Here is a 14,364-nt window from a genome sequence, read left to right as displayed (position 1 = left end):
ATCTCTCTCCTTTTTGAGCCACATCTCAGAGCTCTCCTCATCCTATTTGTTCTAAGAAGTAATCTTTGCAGGTCTCTGAGTGTGCCTCCCTTGTTTAAAAAAGACCTATGATTCTGAAAGGGAAACAGTCGTATGACAGATGAATCTTCATTTGCTTTTTCTTATAGAACAGGTGATGCCTCAGCATGGTCTGACTGAGACCATCCTAGCATCTTGGCTTCCCTGTTCCCTATCAGTGGAAAAGAGGGCCATTTACCTTACAGGAAGGTGGCCTAAAAACCCACCGTTGCCACAGCCTTTCAGATGGGAGGCTTGCAGCCTGGGACTCACAGCTGACACAAAACGCTGCTGCACTGGGGCTGCCTGCTTCACGTCCCAGAGGCAGTGAACTCCCTTCTTTGGATTAACGGTACAACAGTAGCACAGTATCAAGAGTGCAGAAGCTCTGTTAAAGCTATTACCATGCTAATGGTGCCTGAACATGCACTCTGACAATAAAACTTTACTTACTACATTTATTTATTTAAACTTTAATTAAAATACTGAGGCAAAAAGCGATTTAGTGTACTCTAGAATAGTATATCAGTGTACCTTTTGGGGGGAGCAACATTGACATATTTCCTAAATTAATTTAACATTTCCATTTCCACTGACTCTTTTGGGAACAAGTCCATATAATAATGTGTCCACAGAATGAGGAGCACAGAAAAAGTGAGAATGACAGCTGTATTTTACAGTTTATTAAGATGAAGACTGGCATTTTATCTCTTATTTTGAAAGAAGCACTGCAAGAGAAGGACATGTGGTCAGTAATAATGGAGGATGGTGGTGGTGATAAGAAGGGAGAAGAGAAGAAAGTCACCCTTCATGATGGAAGTTGACATACAATGCAGTTGAGAGATCTGAACAGAGATTATGACATTAGGAGTAACAACGGCCACACTAACTACTGCAAACCATGTGCTGGAAGAGAACGGCAGCCCTTGCCCAAGGAGAGGAACACAACCAAATGCAGGAGCCATTAAACGATGCCACCTTCAATCAAGGTTCCTTCAATTCCCTCCACAGAAGGTTAGAGAAAAGGCTTCTGATCTATTCCCATTTTTACAGTATTCACCTCTGGAGCAAAAACCCTTCAATTGTGTAAAGAAAGCATTTGGATCTGTCCTAAAGCCAGGAAAGCAGGGTCTTCACCAGTACCGTATGCTCCATACAACTTAATGTACTTGGGGGAATGAGGGAGAAGAAACTGATGCTGACAGCTAATAATAATTTCATGTTTACAATGTACCTATGTGCTAAGCATTATGCTAAGCACTTTACATGAATCTTTTTGTTTGATGCTCAGAACTACCTTTTGATCATGGAACCATCATTATCCTATAATTTTTTTCTTTTTTGAGGAAGATTAGTCCTGAGCTAACTACTGCCAATCCTCCTCTTTTTGCTGAGGAAGACTGGCCCTGAGCTAACATCCATTCCCATCTTCCTCTACTTTACACGTGGGATGCCTACCACAGCATGGCTTTTGCTAAGCAGTGCCATGTCCGCACCCAGGATCCGAGCTGGTGAACCCTGGACCACCAAGAAGTGGAACGTGCGCACTTAACTGCTGCGCCACTGGGCTGGCCCCTCATTATCCTAATTTTATAGTTAAGGTTTAGAGAGGTTAATTTGCTTGCCCAAGTTCACAGACTCGGTAGTAGTGCAGCTGGTAGAGTATCCAGCTAGGCTTGCAGATCCTCCTGTCCCCTTGCCCCTCCTTTTATTCTCAGCGCTACACCAGATACCCACAAAGTTAAATGACCCTAGCCACCACTTCCTATGGCAGAGGTAATAGTGTTTACATCATAGGGTTATTCTGAGTTTTAAATAAGTTAATGCAAGTAAAACACTTAGCAGAGAGCTTGAACAAAGCAAGCATTACATAAATGTTTGTTAAATAAATAAAATTAATGGGACAATGGAATTGAGAGACAGAATGGAAGGTCAATAGTGGAAAAGAATACTGGTGTCTGATCTTGGAGTACTCCATGAGTGGGGCATGCCCCATTATCATCTCTAGTACAAAAAATAAAATTGAAGAAGTTGGGGGAAAAAAAAGGAAAATTAAAATTTCAAAGTACAAGAACTGAGTCTCCACAGAATTCTGCATAAACACAATGGGTATTATAATGTCTTAGTCTAGAAAGACACACCTTGTTTGGTCTTAAGAAAATGAGCACCATTGCAGGGACAATGTCTCCTCCAGCAACAACTAGTGTCTCATTATTCAATTCACTGGGGGCAGTATTAAGAGCACTTGCTTCCCAACCCTGGTCCATCTCTATAATAATGAACACTCCCCACATCCTTTGCCCCAGGGAAAGTTGGGGTAGAAGGAGAGGAGAAAACTTAAATTAGTCAATTTTACAACTTGTTAGCAGTTCTGCTAAAAGGTTTGGTAAGATTTTAAAAAATGGGTAAAATAAGGCTTAATTCTTCCAGATGAACTTTAAAATTATTGTAAAAATAATTTTACAAAATTATTGTAATTAATACAATTACAAAAAAAATCTTTGGAATTTTGATTGATTTTTTTTTTCAAATTTGGAGCTAGGCCTTTCACTAACTGCTAATAACAACGTCACAATAATAAAATATTACAGTATAAACAGAATAGAGGAACGGAAATAGAAGAACCCCACACAAGACCCTACACAGTCTATTTAAGAATTCTGCGTATGATAAAGATGACATTTCAAATCAGTTTAGAAAAGATAGATTTCAACCTTTTTATGGAATAAATGTTGCAGGAAAAATTAGATTATGTAAGAAAAAAGAAATCGATTGAGATTCCTACCTAATGTCATTACCAAAATAAACTCCACATCTTTTATAGTACAGGCGTATCTTGGAGATATTGTGGGTTCGCTTCCAGACCATCACAAAAGCATATCGCAATAAAGCGAGTCATATGAATTTTTTGGTTTCCCAGTGCATATAAAAGTTATATTCACACTCTACTGTATTCTATTAATTGCGTAATAGCATTATGTCTAAAAAAAAAAAACAGTGTGCATACCTTAATTAAAAAATACTTTATTGCTAAAAAATGCTAACCATCATCTGCGCTTTCAGTGAGTCATAATCTTTTTGTTGGTGGAGGGTCTTGTAGAAAACATACTATCTGCAAAGTGCAATAAAATGAGGTATGACTGTATTTAAAATAAAAAATGAGACCAAAAAGAACTGGCATATAGTTAGATATTTATCTGATTTGGGGCCTAGATAACAATAAAGGCAAAAGAGAAATAATTAAGGAACTAAAAATGAAAGTAACAGAAGTGAAATAAAAATAAACTGGGAAAAACTATTTGCAACAGATACAATAAAGAGGCTATATCTTTAATATATGAAGAATTTTTCCAAATCAATAAGAGAAAGGATAAAGACCCCAACAGAAAAACGGGTGAAGAACACAAAAAGACAAATAGCAAGATACACAAGGGTAGAAAAAAACATGAAGAAAAAAGTGAAAATGTCTATCACTAATTAAAATTGCCAATTAAAATGAGATACAACTTATTGTCTACAGAATAGGCCAAAAAATGTAAATTATGCTAATATCCAGTGTTGGTGAGGGGTAACCAAGAAGGTTCTCAACAGTACTGTTGGAAGTATAAGCAAGTATAGGCTACGTAGAGAGCAAAGAATCAAAGAGGTGGGCGAGATTTTGTACAAAGATAAACAGTCTTGTTTCTATTGTAAAAAATTATTAATAACCTAAATTATCACAATAGGGGATTGGTTAATATGATGGATAATATGATAATAGCAAACATTAAAGTGATTTTTTCAAAAAATATTTAACATGAAAATGGTTAAGATATTTCAAAACAAGTTATAAAACAGTACGGACACGATCCTAATTAGGTTAAAAATTTTATGAATGGGGGGCTGGCCCTGTGGCCCAGTGAATGGGAAAAAAGGTCATATTTTAAAAACTCAAAATATTAACATTCTATGTAGTAGGATTATAGATGATTGTTATAATCAGGACCAAAATAAAACAAAAAACCCCCCAGCAAATGCTATGACACCCTTTTTTCTTGTGGCCTCGTTAGAAAAAATGTCAGCCATTTTAGAAAATGATTTTTTTTTTTTAAAGATTGGCACCTGAGCTAACAACTGTTGCCAATCTTTTTTCCCCCCCCTGCTTTTTTTCCCCAAATCCCTCCAGTACATAGTTGTATATTTTAGTTGTGGGTCCTTCCAATTGTGTCATGTGGGATGCCGCCTCAGCACTGCCTGACAAGTGGTGCCATAGTCTGCGTCCAGGATCTGAACTGGTGAAACCCTGGGCCGCTGAAGTGGAGCCCGAACTTTACTTGGCCACGGGGCCGGCCCCCTTGATACTTTCTTAGAAGCTGTGGTAAGAGGCTTGATAGGACAATAGTTGAAGCAGATGATTGCCAATACCTTTATTGATTAACTATGAACTTCAGTTATCTGTTTTGTTCCCCCCCATCTGGCTTTTAGGAATGAAAGCCACACGAATCTGCAATAAGAGTTCAGACGTAAGAGCACTTCTGAGGTGGCCAAGTGCCAAATAATTCTTATTTTTCATTATTTTTGCTGAAATAGGAAGGAAGAGAAAAGATCTGTAGATCTGGCTCCCCGAGGATTGTTAACAGTGCGTGGCAAGGTGGGGTGGGAGGTGAATGTCACTCAGAGCTCCTCAACCCGTGTGAGCCTACCTTCATTGGTCCTGGAGTCCATTAGCTCAGGGGCTTCTAGGGCACAGAGAATGGTAGAGTGAAAGGAGACCAATGGCCAATTTAAAAATTGTACTGCCTCTTATGGTAAGGTGTGTTAGGGGGGAAAAAGGAGTAACAGTGCTTAAAAAGAAAAAAGAAGGGGCTGGCCGGGTGGCATGGTGGTTAAGTTTGTGTGCTCCGCTTCAGTGGCCTGGGGTTCGCCAGTTCAGATCCCAGGTGCAGACCTATGGACCGGTCATCAAGCCATGCTGTGGCAGGCATCCCACATATAAAGTAGAGGAAGATGGGCACAGATGTTGGCTCAGGGCCAATCTTCCTCAGCAAAAAGAGGAGCATTGGCAGCAGATGTTAGCTCAGGGCTGATCTTCCTCAAAAAACAAAAAAAGAAGTAGTAGTAAAGGAAGGAACTCATCCAGAGGCCTTTTCCAGCCTTCGGCAATTCTACTGCATTTCAAGGAAAATAAAGGCACCTGTGAAAATCTTTAAATTGAACCAAACCAAGAAACTCCAACGTAAGAGACCAAAGACTCATTTACCTCTATTAAAAAAAAGGAGAACATAAATAAGGTAATGCTAATGCTTAAGTAGTCCCTTTAGTGGTGAGGTGGGGTGGCGTCCAGAAAAAAGGGGAAGTCTTCAGGGTACAAGATCTCTGTCAGGTCTGCCTTGGTGACCAAGAATTTTAACTTGAAAACCACCGTCCTACAGGACATTGCTTCATATCCTCGCACTGCCCCAGCCATCTCTCACCCGCTCCTGTACTCTACCAAACTCCACATTCAATGGTCCTCCATCCCCTCTAGTTCTATCCCGGAAGATGCTGAAACTCCTTTTGCTTCAGGCCTGAACGATATCCAAATTGCTCTTAGAAGAGTCACCTGCTAATAGGACTTTTATTTAAACCATAATCTGAAATCTGGATGTGTCATCTTTCTCCTGTAGTAACCGTTTCCAAATAGCACTTGTTCTGCTATCATCTGGTTCTTCCTGATAATAAACTTGGTCTACTGGCAGACACCATAAGTTTGTCATCACAGAAGTGGCAAACTTTGGCAAGAGGACACAATCTGAAAGAAAGATGAAAAGAGAACCCCTAAATGTCTAGCCAGATACCAAATTAGCCGGTTAAATGGGAAAAATCTGGTTCTAGTCCCAGAGTAAATCCCGTAGCACTCTGGGCAAAAATGTCAGAAGACAGAAGGAGCGTCAGAATTATCTGGATCATGTCCAATATTAGATTCATTCTCTGGATTCCCAAGGGACAGATGAAATGATTGGCCTTTGCCTAAAATTTCTGGGATAAGGCACAACTCAAGAGTCTGATTTGATATAGAAAACCTGCACTGAGAAAATGGTAACTCCAACTCTTAAGCCTGAGTTCAGTATGTGTTGGCAGTCACAAACGGGGGATGGCCTGCTTTGGGGAACCACTGGCTTTTAGGATGTAGACCAGAATTTTCTCTTATCACAAATGCAGCCAACAATATGAAATCAACACAACTCAAAGCTACTGAAAAGAGGCAGCTTCCAGCAATCAATAGTAGTGAGTATGGTTCAACTTTACCACATGGCTGAACAGGTCTACTTGGCCAGAGATCCAGAGGGTCCTTACACTTGCTCATAAATTCATCCATCTGAAAGGTGAGCCTGGGGAGGAGCCAGAACTACAAAGCAGTCTGTTCTCCTTGCTCAGATAGGTCAAGACCATTAGAAAGGATAACAAGATCTCCTATCAAACCCACACAGAAAAGTATTTTTAGCAGTTCCACAGTGAATAACAGCAATTGCACTTCAGAAGAATGTCACATAGCCAGATATCCTACCCTCCATTCAAGGTAGATTAGGACTCAGATGAGGAATAGAAAAAGGTAAGGAAATAGGAGTAGGATTCTAGCTGAAGAGGGAGGTTGTCCTTAATTCTATCTATGGCCCATTTCATCCTGAACATAAAGGCTATAAGATGCCCTTTATCCTGCAGCATTCTGGCTAAGGTCAACTCTCTCTCTACTTGGATTAGTTCATGGAAGCCCCTAGCCTCACAGAAAAGGCAGGCTGTTGTTGTGTTATTTGATATTTTGTTTGCTTTTTTTAAGAAAAGGATTCTCAGAAGCCACAAGGCTCTTTCTATGTCCTATGTTATTCTTCTCTGGGGGACAGAAGTACCTTCTTCTTCCCACTTCCAAAGTAGGACACAGCATCGTGTCTTTCTTCAAAGACTTTTCCAACGAACATTTTAATCAGTTCTTAGGGACCTACCCTAAAAAAAGTGCTAGGGACTTTTCTTTCAGCCAGTAACGCCATTAAGGAACTTTTTCCCTAAATAAAAGTAAGTTATTATTTATCCTCTTTCCAGGACCTTAAAACAACAAATCAAAAACGATAGAGCACTTAATTTGTCCTACTTAATTATACATATATATTTAAAAAATTTAATAAACAATCCCATAGACTCTCACAGAAAAGGCTGGTCTTCCTCTTTCACCCAGACTTCTGAGGCACTTCCCTGGGTAGCCCAAGACTCCCAGAGCCTGCCCAAGTGGATCCAAAGTGTTGGGCTGGAGTTGTAAATTTTTGACACCATATTTATATGAACTTTATCCCTTTTGTTTATTTGGGATATCACCAATATCCAGGAAGTCAAAGAGCTGGGAAAGAAGGGAAGGAAAGTGGCACGTTACTGGCTGAATCCAGAGGCCACATTTAACAGGAAGCAGAACCCACAGCACCAACCAGAAAAGCACCTTCATCACAGATGCTGGCTGACCCTGTGGTGAATGATGGTTCTTTTCTCCAGATAGTCAGAACATTCCACCCTACCACAATGCGCTGCCTATAGGAGTCTCTGCTACAGTGAAGGACAGTGATCTACCCCATGGGATAATAAAGGACAAAATGTACCCCAGGGCAAATTTTAAAGTACCTCTCAGCAAGTCCTATCACAGCAAAATAGCCACTTTTCAAATAAGCAATTCAGTTAGGTAGCAATTATCATGGCTTTTTCTTTTTTGAGGAAACCCCAAGTCTCCTACTATTGGAAGGAATCAGAGGCTCCTAGAATTTTCCTAGGCCTACCAATAAAGAAAAACTCAAATCAAAGCTCAACCTCTTTCTGAAGGGTTTGCTGTCAGTCACGTCATGAAGGTTTAAGTGGAAACAGGGAAGAAATTCAATAAAATATTTATGCTCTCTCACCATTAGCATCTTGGACTCCAGTAAGTGCTCCGACGGCTGCTGCGGTTTCCCCAGACAGGACGATCTGTCCCCCCCCTTGCAAGGTAGCCTCGGCCAGGGTGGCGACAGCATGGGCGGCAGCTTCACTGTGGGTATAGGAACAGGAGAGGGGGGATGTGTAAGTACAGCACTGCAGCAAGACAGACCATCCTTTCAACCCTTCCTTGGATCGCGACTGACTCCACAGTTGTGAGCCTACCAGCAAATACATGATTCCAGTGATACTGGATGGAGCTGGAATAATTGTTAAATGATAATAATAAATAGAGAAATCCCAAGTCTTACATATTTACAAAGCTAATGTGAGATTTTCTTTAAACCTAGGAAATTGATGTTTGAGGACAGAAGCACTTATTATCAATCTCTTCTTTATCAATATCAGTTGAGTGCCTGCAAGCCATAGTGGAAGCTCTGATCCATATTCACAATGCAAAAGCCATTTTGGTTGTCAATCATAGGGTTTTCCTTTTCTCTTTTCTATTTATGGTAACACAAGACAGACCATCTGAAACCATCCTTTTATAGCCAAGGATGGATGATATGAGGAGTAGCAACCTGGACTTGCTATTCAATTAACATTAAATAATAACAATTTGGTTTATACTCATGATTTCAAATACAAAGTTATGGTTGACTAATATCCTGCAAAGTCCAACCCTTCCCTTTGCCTCACTGTACATGGGGGCGGCAATTTAAATTAAGACAAAATTTAAAATTATCACTATAAACCAATCTCCTTTACTCTAGAAATACAATGAAATAATAAAACTCCCTTCACTGCAAACACTTTGTAGAATAGCGAGATATTAACCATCTGTTTATAGTGAGCACTATTCTGGCAGTTTGTGTACCATTTTTCTTTCTCTTCCTTGCTATGTGCATAAATATCCATTTTTATTGATTCTATGATGCTACAAACTAGAATGTACTATTATTTTATGTGCCAAAGAAAAAGCAAGGAAAAATTCCTAATTGTAATTGTATGCTTATAATTTACCATCCAAATTTCAAAGATGTTAAAATGTGAAGGAAAAAAAAAACCAGATAAATTCTGTACCTCCCCTGGGAAAGCATCAGATACCACTTTGCACAGTTACTGACGGAGTAGCAAAAATAGGCATGGAGGGGCTGGCCTGGTGGCACAGTGGTTAAGGGCACATGTTCTGCTTCTTGGCGGCCCGGGGTTCGCAGGTTTGGATCCTGGGTACAGACATGGCACCACTTGGCAAAAGCCATGCTGTGGTAGGCGTCCAACGTATAAAGTAGAGGAAGATGGGCACGGATGTTAGCTCAGGGCCAGTCTTCCTCAGCAAAAAGAGGAGGATTGGCAGTAGTTAGCTCAGGGCTGATCTTCCTCACAACAACAACAACAAAAAGTGGGCACGGAGTAGAGGAGGTGGAGTCATTTACTTTAGCACAGGTGGACAAAATCCTGGGTTTGACACCAAATAAGGCAGTTGATTCAGCTTTGTTCTGAAGCTGCAGACTTTGCTATAACTATGGCAGTCATCTCCCAATCACAAGCTGTAGGTAGGGATGGGGAGGGGCTATGGAGTGGTTAGGGTAAACATGTCAGGACTGTGGGCAAAGCAACCTGTACCAAACTCAACAGTGTCACTTTCATCTAAGAAGTCAGCAGACAAGTAAAGCAACTGACAATCATTCCCTTGGGGAAGACTTCTTGGTCACTACAAAGATTTCAGGAAGTAGCAAAAGAAACTCATTAAATGGAAAATTCTCCCCTTCTTTCTAAATTGTCTTGCTTTTTCCCTTTTACGTCTGTGTGTTTAAAAAGTTATTTTTTTCTGATAATAAAATACATGTAGAAAGCTTGTAAACATTTCATTAAGTATAAAAGAAAATTTAAAAATATCATACAGAGATAAGTTATTTCCTTCAAATCTTAAAGACAACTTTAAATAGATAATAATCAGGATCATACCACATACAGTTTTATAGCCTGCTTTTTTCTCCTAACATTGTATTTCACCTTTAACATTTATTCAAAATAATAAATGCAAAATTGCTGATTTTTTCCTTTTTTCTCATCGTTTAGTTGTGGCAGCTTTTAATTTTCAGGCTTCCTTTGACTTAGTTCAACATCATAATTATATATTTCAAATTTACTTACTTCATAAAAAATTTTGGGATGTAATTGAGGCTGAGAATCATAGAGTTTACCTGCAGCCAGCGTAAAGCTGAGATCATTCTCTATGCTGAAACATGGATTTACAGCTAAAGGGGACCCTTGATCTGGAATTACTACTAAGGCTATTCTTTACATTTTACATGGTAGATTTTAATTTTAAAATGCTTCATAAGTATTTATTAGAGATTGTAAAATGAATGATTATTTAGTGCCTAGATCTTTAATTTTTAATGTTTTTCTAAGAAACTGTCAAATACTATTACCAGCCAATTTTTCAGTATTGAGCTATCACTGATTAATCATAAAAATATTTAACACTCTGACGAGAGACTTCATGGAAAGCTGAAAAGTATATTCTTTGGAAAAATCTGAAGCTGTGTGGTATTTTGAAGAAGGAAGCTGCTTATGAGAATTGTTCATATGGAAATAGGACCTCTGTTTACAGGTTACCTCAGCAACTGCTCATTCCCCATTGCTTTTATCAGAATTTACAATAATTTTATTTCTATGACCATCAAAGGTGATGTCCTGCCTCTCTTGTACACCCCGGACACATGCCTGCAGTGTGGAATTGCACAGGCGATCAGAGGGAGGGCAGCTACCCAAGGCCTGATGTGAAAGTGTACCTGTACCCCATCACATTCATTTTATCATGTCTGATGCTCTAAATATTTAAAGTCATTTTCTTTAATACCTTTCTAAAAATATGTTATGGTAGAAGAAACGCTTCAAACTAGCAAGAACCTAAAGCAAGCCAGGATGCCAGGGATGAGGGGTCTGACAGGGATGACAGGATCACAGGTTGACGAGGTTAGTTATTTCATCCTCTGTTAGGGGCTACAGGCAAAGCAGCGATGGACGGATCTTTTACATGGGGCATAAAGACAATGATGACTCCCATGGTCAGCAGGCCTATCATTTCCAAGTCTATACTAACTACTTACACTGGACTTCATTGGAAATGATCAAACCATACTGCTAGAAAAAGGTTACCTTTACTTAAAAGGTGAATAATGATTAAAATGTCTCTAAGCTACCACTTCACAATTTTTCGATAAAAGTCATTTCCAAACCAGAGTTACAGATGAGAAATTTCCCTCAACTTTTTGTCTGCAAGTGCCCAACATTTATCTACAGGAAAAAGAAGTGGTTGCACAGTCCCTGCCTTCCATTTCCAGAGAAGATTTCTGATCTAGGTTGTCCATCTCATTTTACTGAACAAATAAATACCAGTCCATATATTAGAGGTATATTCTATTTAGATAATATCTCTGATTTTAAGTCAACAGTATTCTCATTTTAAAAAAGGAGTAAATTTTTCTTTAAAAATATGATTCACTTGAGGAACACTGGCAACAGATATTAGCTCAGGGCCAATCTTCCACACACACACACACACAAAATATGATTCACTTCTTTCTTTAAGAAAAATCCCTTCACAGCAAAAGAACAGCAACTCTAAATTCCTTGAGAAGAGGAACCAACTTAAGCGTTTGTTTCCCCATAGCACTGAGTCATAGCACTATACACAGTCAACCAGAGTAAAAACTGTCTTGGTGACAACAACATAGTGTAAATTTCTACTAAAGCAAATGTGGATTCAGTCTACAAATATTTGTCATGTATCTCCATATGCGAGCACTGTACTGATTTTGCAGAAAGACTTGTTTAGAGGGAACATAAGTCTAGCACAGGTTAACTGACAAACTGAAACTTCAAATTACTTATTGTATTGCAACAAGCAAATGATGATTTCACTTCCTTTCCGCTCTGGTTGTTCAGGATGAGTAGCGACTCCCCTCCCTTTTCGATCTGTGATGCTCTGCTCTTCATTTGTTCACTTTGATTCTCTCCCCATCTCTTTCCTAAAACTGCTGATTATGTATTTTAAAAATAACTAAGTTTAATTAGTTCCCAGATTTTTTAATGACAATTCCTCCACATCTTCTTTGGGTTATTATAACGTCAGAGTGAGCTAAAGGTGGTCTGAGCTCAGGGCCCTTGTTCTGACTTGCCATACAAAACTCTTTTAACAGCACGGTTGAAACAGGTCTGTCCCACATCTGTCCTGACCCCTTTCCCTCTAAGAGGTGAAGGAGCCCCTGCCTCTTATTCCCCACCTGCCACTCCATGCAGCTGGCCCGTCTTCTCGCTCTACACCTACAGCTGCTGTTTACAGTACAGCAGAGGCAGGTGATTATAGAGAACCATGCTTGTTCCATCTGCACCTGAAACACAGAGAGACTAGAACGGAGGTGCTCTATGAAATCACTTTGTTACCATAGGAACAAAGAACAGATTTCTCAGTGTATTTTTCACTAAGATGACTTCCAGCAACAAATTCTGTAGAGAGGCAGGGAGTGCATCTCATCCCACAGAGAAGCAAACACCAAGGACTTGTGTCTTAAGTCCTTCTTTCTGATGTTAGACAGTGAGTTACCTCTCTTGGAATCAGAAAGCCCCTGATGTTCCCCTAATAGCCTGCAACAGTCTAGTCTTCACTGTCAGGCTTGGTTTCTTCATCCCCAGCAGAGGCTGCAATATACCATCCCCCAACACTCATTGGGGCATTGAACTATCTGATTGCAAACAGATTTCAGCATCTCTTTACTCCTCCTACATGCCACAGTGAACCACGTTCTCCTTCCTTTGAGGTAAACACTGTAGCCACCTCAGCTGTATCTGAGTTTGTTAACAAGCCCTCACGGGAAACCATTATTCTCCTTGCCTTTAGAAACAAGCCCTGGTCCTCACATTAAAGGGAGACAGAATGTGCCTCATATTTTCCACTAGGTACAGAGTTCCCAGGACCCTCACACTTCACTAGAATATCCAAGATGCTGGCTCAGTGAAATGAAGTTCTGCGGGTCTTTAATGATGGCCTGTTAGGTCCCATGCCACAGTGAGGGGTGACAGGACCAAAGGAAGGGAGGTTCTCAGTCTGGCCATGGCTCTCAGGAAGTTTATCAGGAACCATTCTCTCTCAAAGGGAGGAGTGCGATTGGGCCCAAGTGTAAGGAATTAAGTAAGACTATCATGTTACTGAAAAGCCACATGGTTCAATGTGCTAAGAAAACAGTTCCAATCCCAGGTCACAGGCACTCAGTGAGTGACTCTGGGAGGATGTGTGCATGCACTTCATTTTCTACACCTAATCAACCACCAAGTCCTGGCCATACTTCCTTCAAAATCACTTTATCTCCATTCTTACTACTTCAGTTTCCAAGCCTTTAACATGTCATACCTAGACTGCCTCTTCCTATATTAGCCTTCTATTTCTAAGCTCTTCTCACTATAAGCAATTTTGAATAGACAAATCTTAAAATATAATTTAAATGATAATAGTTCCTAAAGTGCTAACTATGGGCTGTACACTTTGATGAGAGTTTCATATATATCATCTTACTGAATCTTTTTGATTCTACATAATGAAAATTATCCTTACTATAACGATGAGGAGACCAAGGCTCAGAAATTAAATTTCTCAAGATGAAATGGCTAGTAAGCAGCAGGTAGGATTCAAACCTGAATCTACACGACCTCAGAACCCTCTTCTCAGCCACCATACTATACAGCCTCTTGGAAATCTTATGTACAGAAGCCTGTGAAGGCTTTCTAGTACCTAACACAACCAATCTAAACTTCAGCTGATCTTTATATTTTGGAGAAGGTGATCCCCCTCCTCTGAATTCCTGCAATGTTCACAGTCTATATTACACAATTCAATGATGAATTACACTGTGAGTAATACTGCTCACTAAGTGTTTTACTTAAACCAATCTCCCCAATAACAGTATGATATCTTTGAGGGCAGACATATCTCAGAGCATTCTTTATTCACAACCTTACCTGGTAGAGTGCTGGCATGTCACAAGAGTTCAGTGACTATTTGAGATTAACAGCTGCTATGCCTAATGATAACAGCAGCCTTACCATACGTCAGGCCCTGACCTAAGGATCTCACATGCCTTGACATTTTCTCTTCTCACAACAACCTACAAGGTAGGTACTGTTATTACCCCCATTTTACACAGGAGGAAAGCTGGGCACAGAATTCAAGCAAACTACCCAAGGTCAAGCAGCGCATAAATCAGAGTTGGGATTCAAATCCAGGTAGTCGGGCTTCAAGGCCCATGCTATTAACTAGTAGTTAAAATGTCTAGGTCCACTGAAAATAAAATTGTATCAGCAATGAAGAAGAATGACACAAGATAATCTTTTCTG

At 39.8% G+C, this 14,364-nt stretch overlaps 1 protein-coding gene across 3 annotated transcripts in view; it reads right to left on the bottom strand.

Moving 5' to 3' along the window:
* Positions 1 to 14,364, bottom strand: part of NRF1 (nuclear respiratory factor 1) — a 124,826-nt gene that overhangs the window by 21,565 nt on the left and 88,897 nt on the right. For all 3 annotated transcript variants that reach the window (XM_070513300.1, XM_070513294.1, XM_070513286.1), the window contains one exon: positions 7,953 to 8,077. In XM_070513300.1, coding sequence (XP_070369401.1) covers positions 7,953 to 8,077 — 125 coding nt within the window. The remainder of the gene's footprint in view (positions 1 to 7,952; positions 8,078 to 14,364) is intronic.

Source organism: Equus asinus, chromosome 1 (assembly GCF_041296235.1).
Source record: "Equus asinus isolate D_3611 breed Donkey chromosome 1, EquAss-T2T_v2, whole genome shotgun sequence".
In the NCBI taxonomy this organism is placed as follows: Eukaryota; Metazoa; Chordata; class Mammalia; order Perissodactyla; family Equidae; genus Equus; species Equus asinus.
This window is presented reverse-complemented; position numbering and strand designations above follow the sequence as displayed.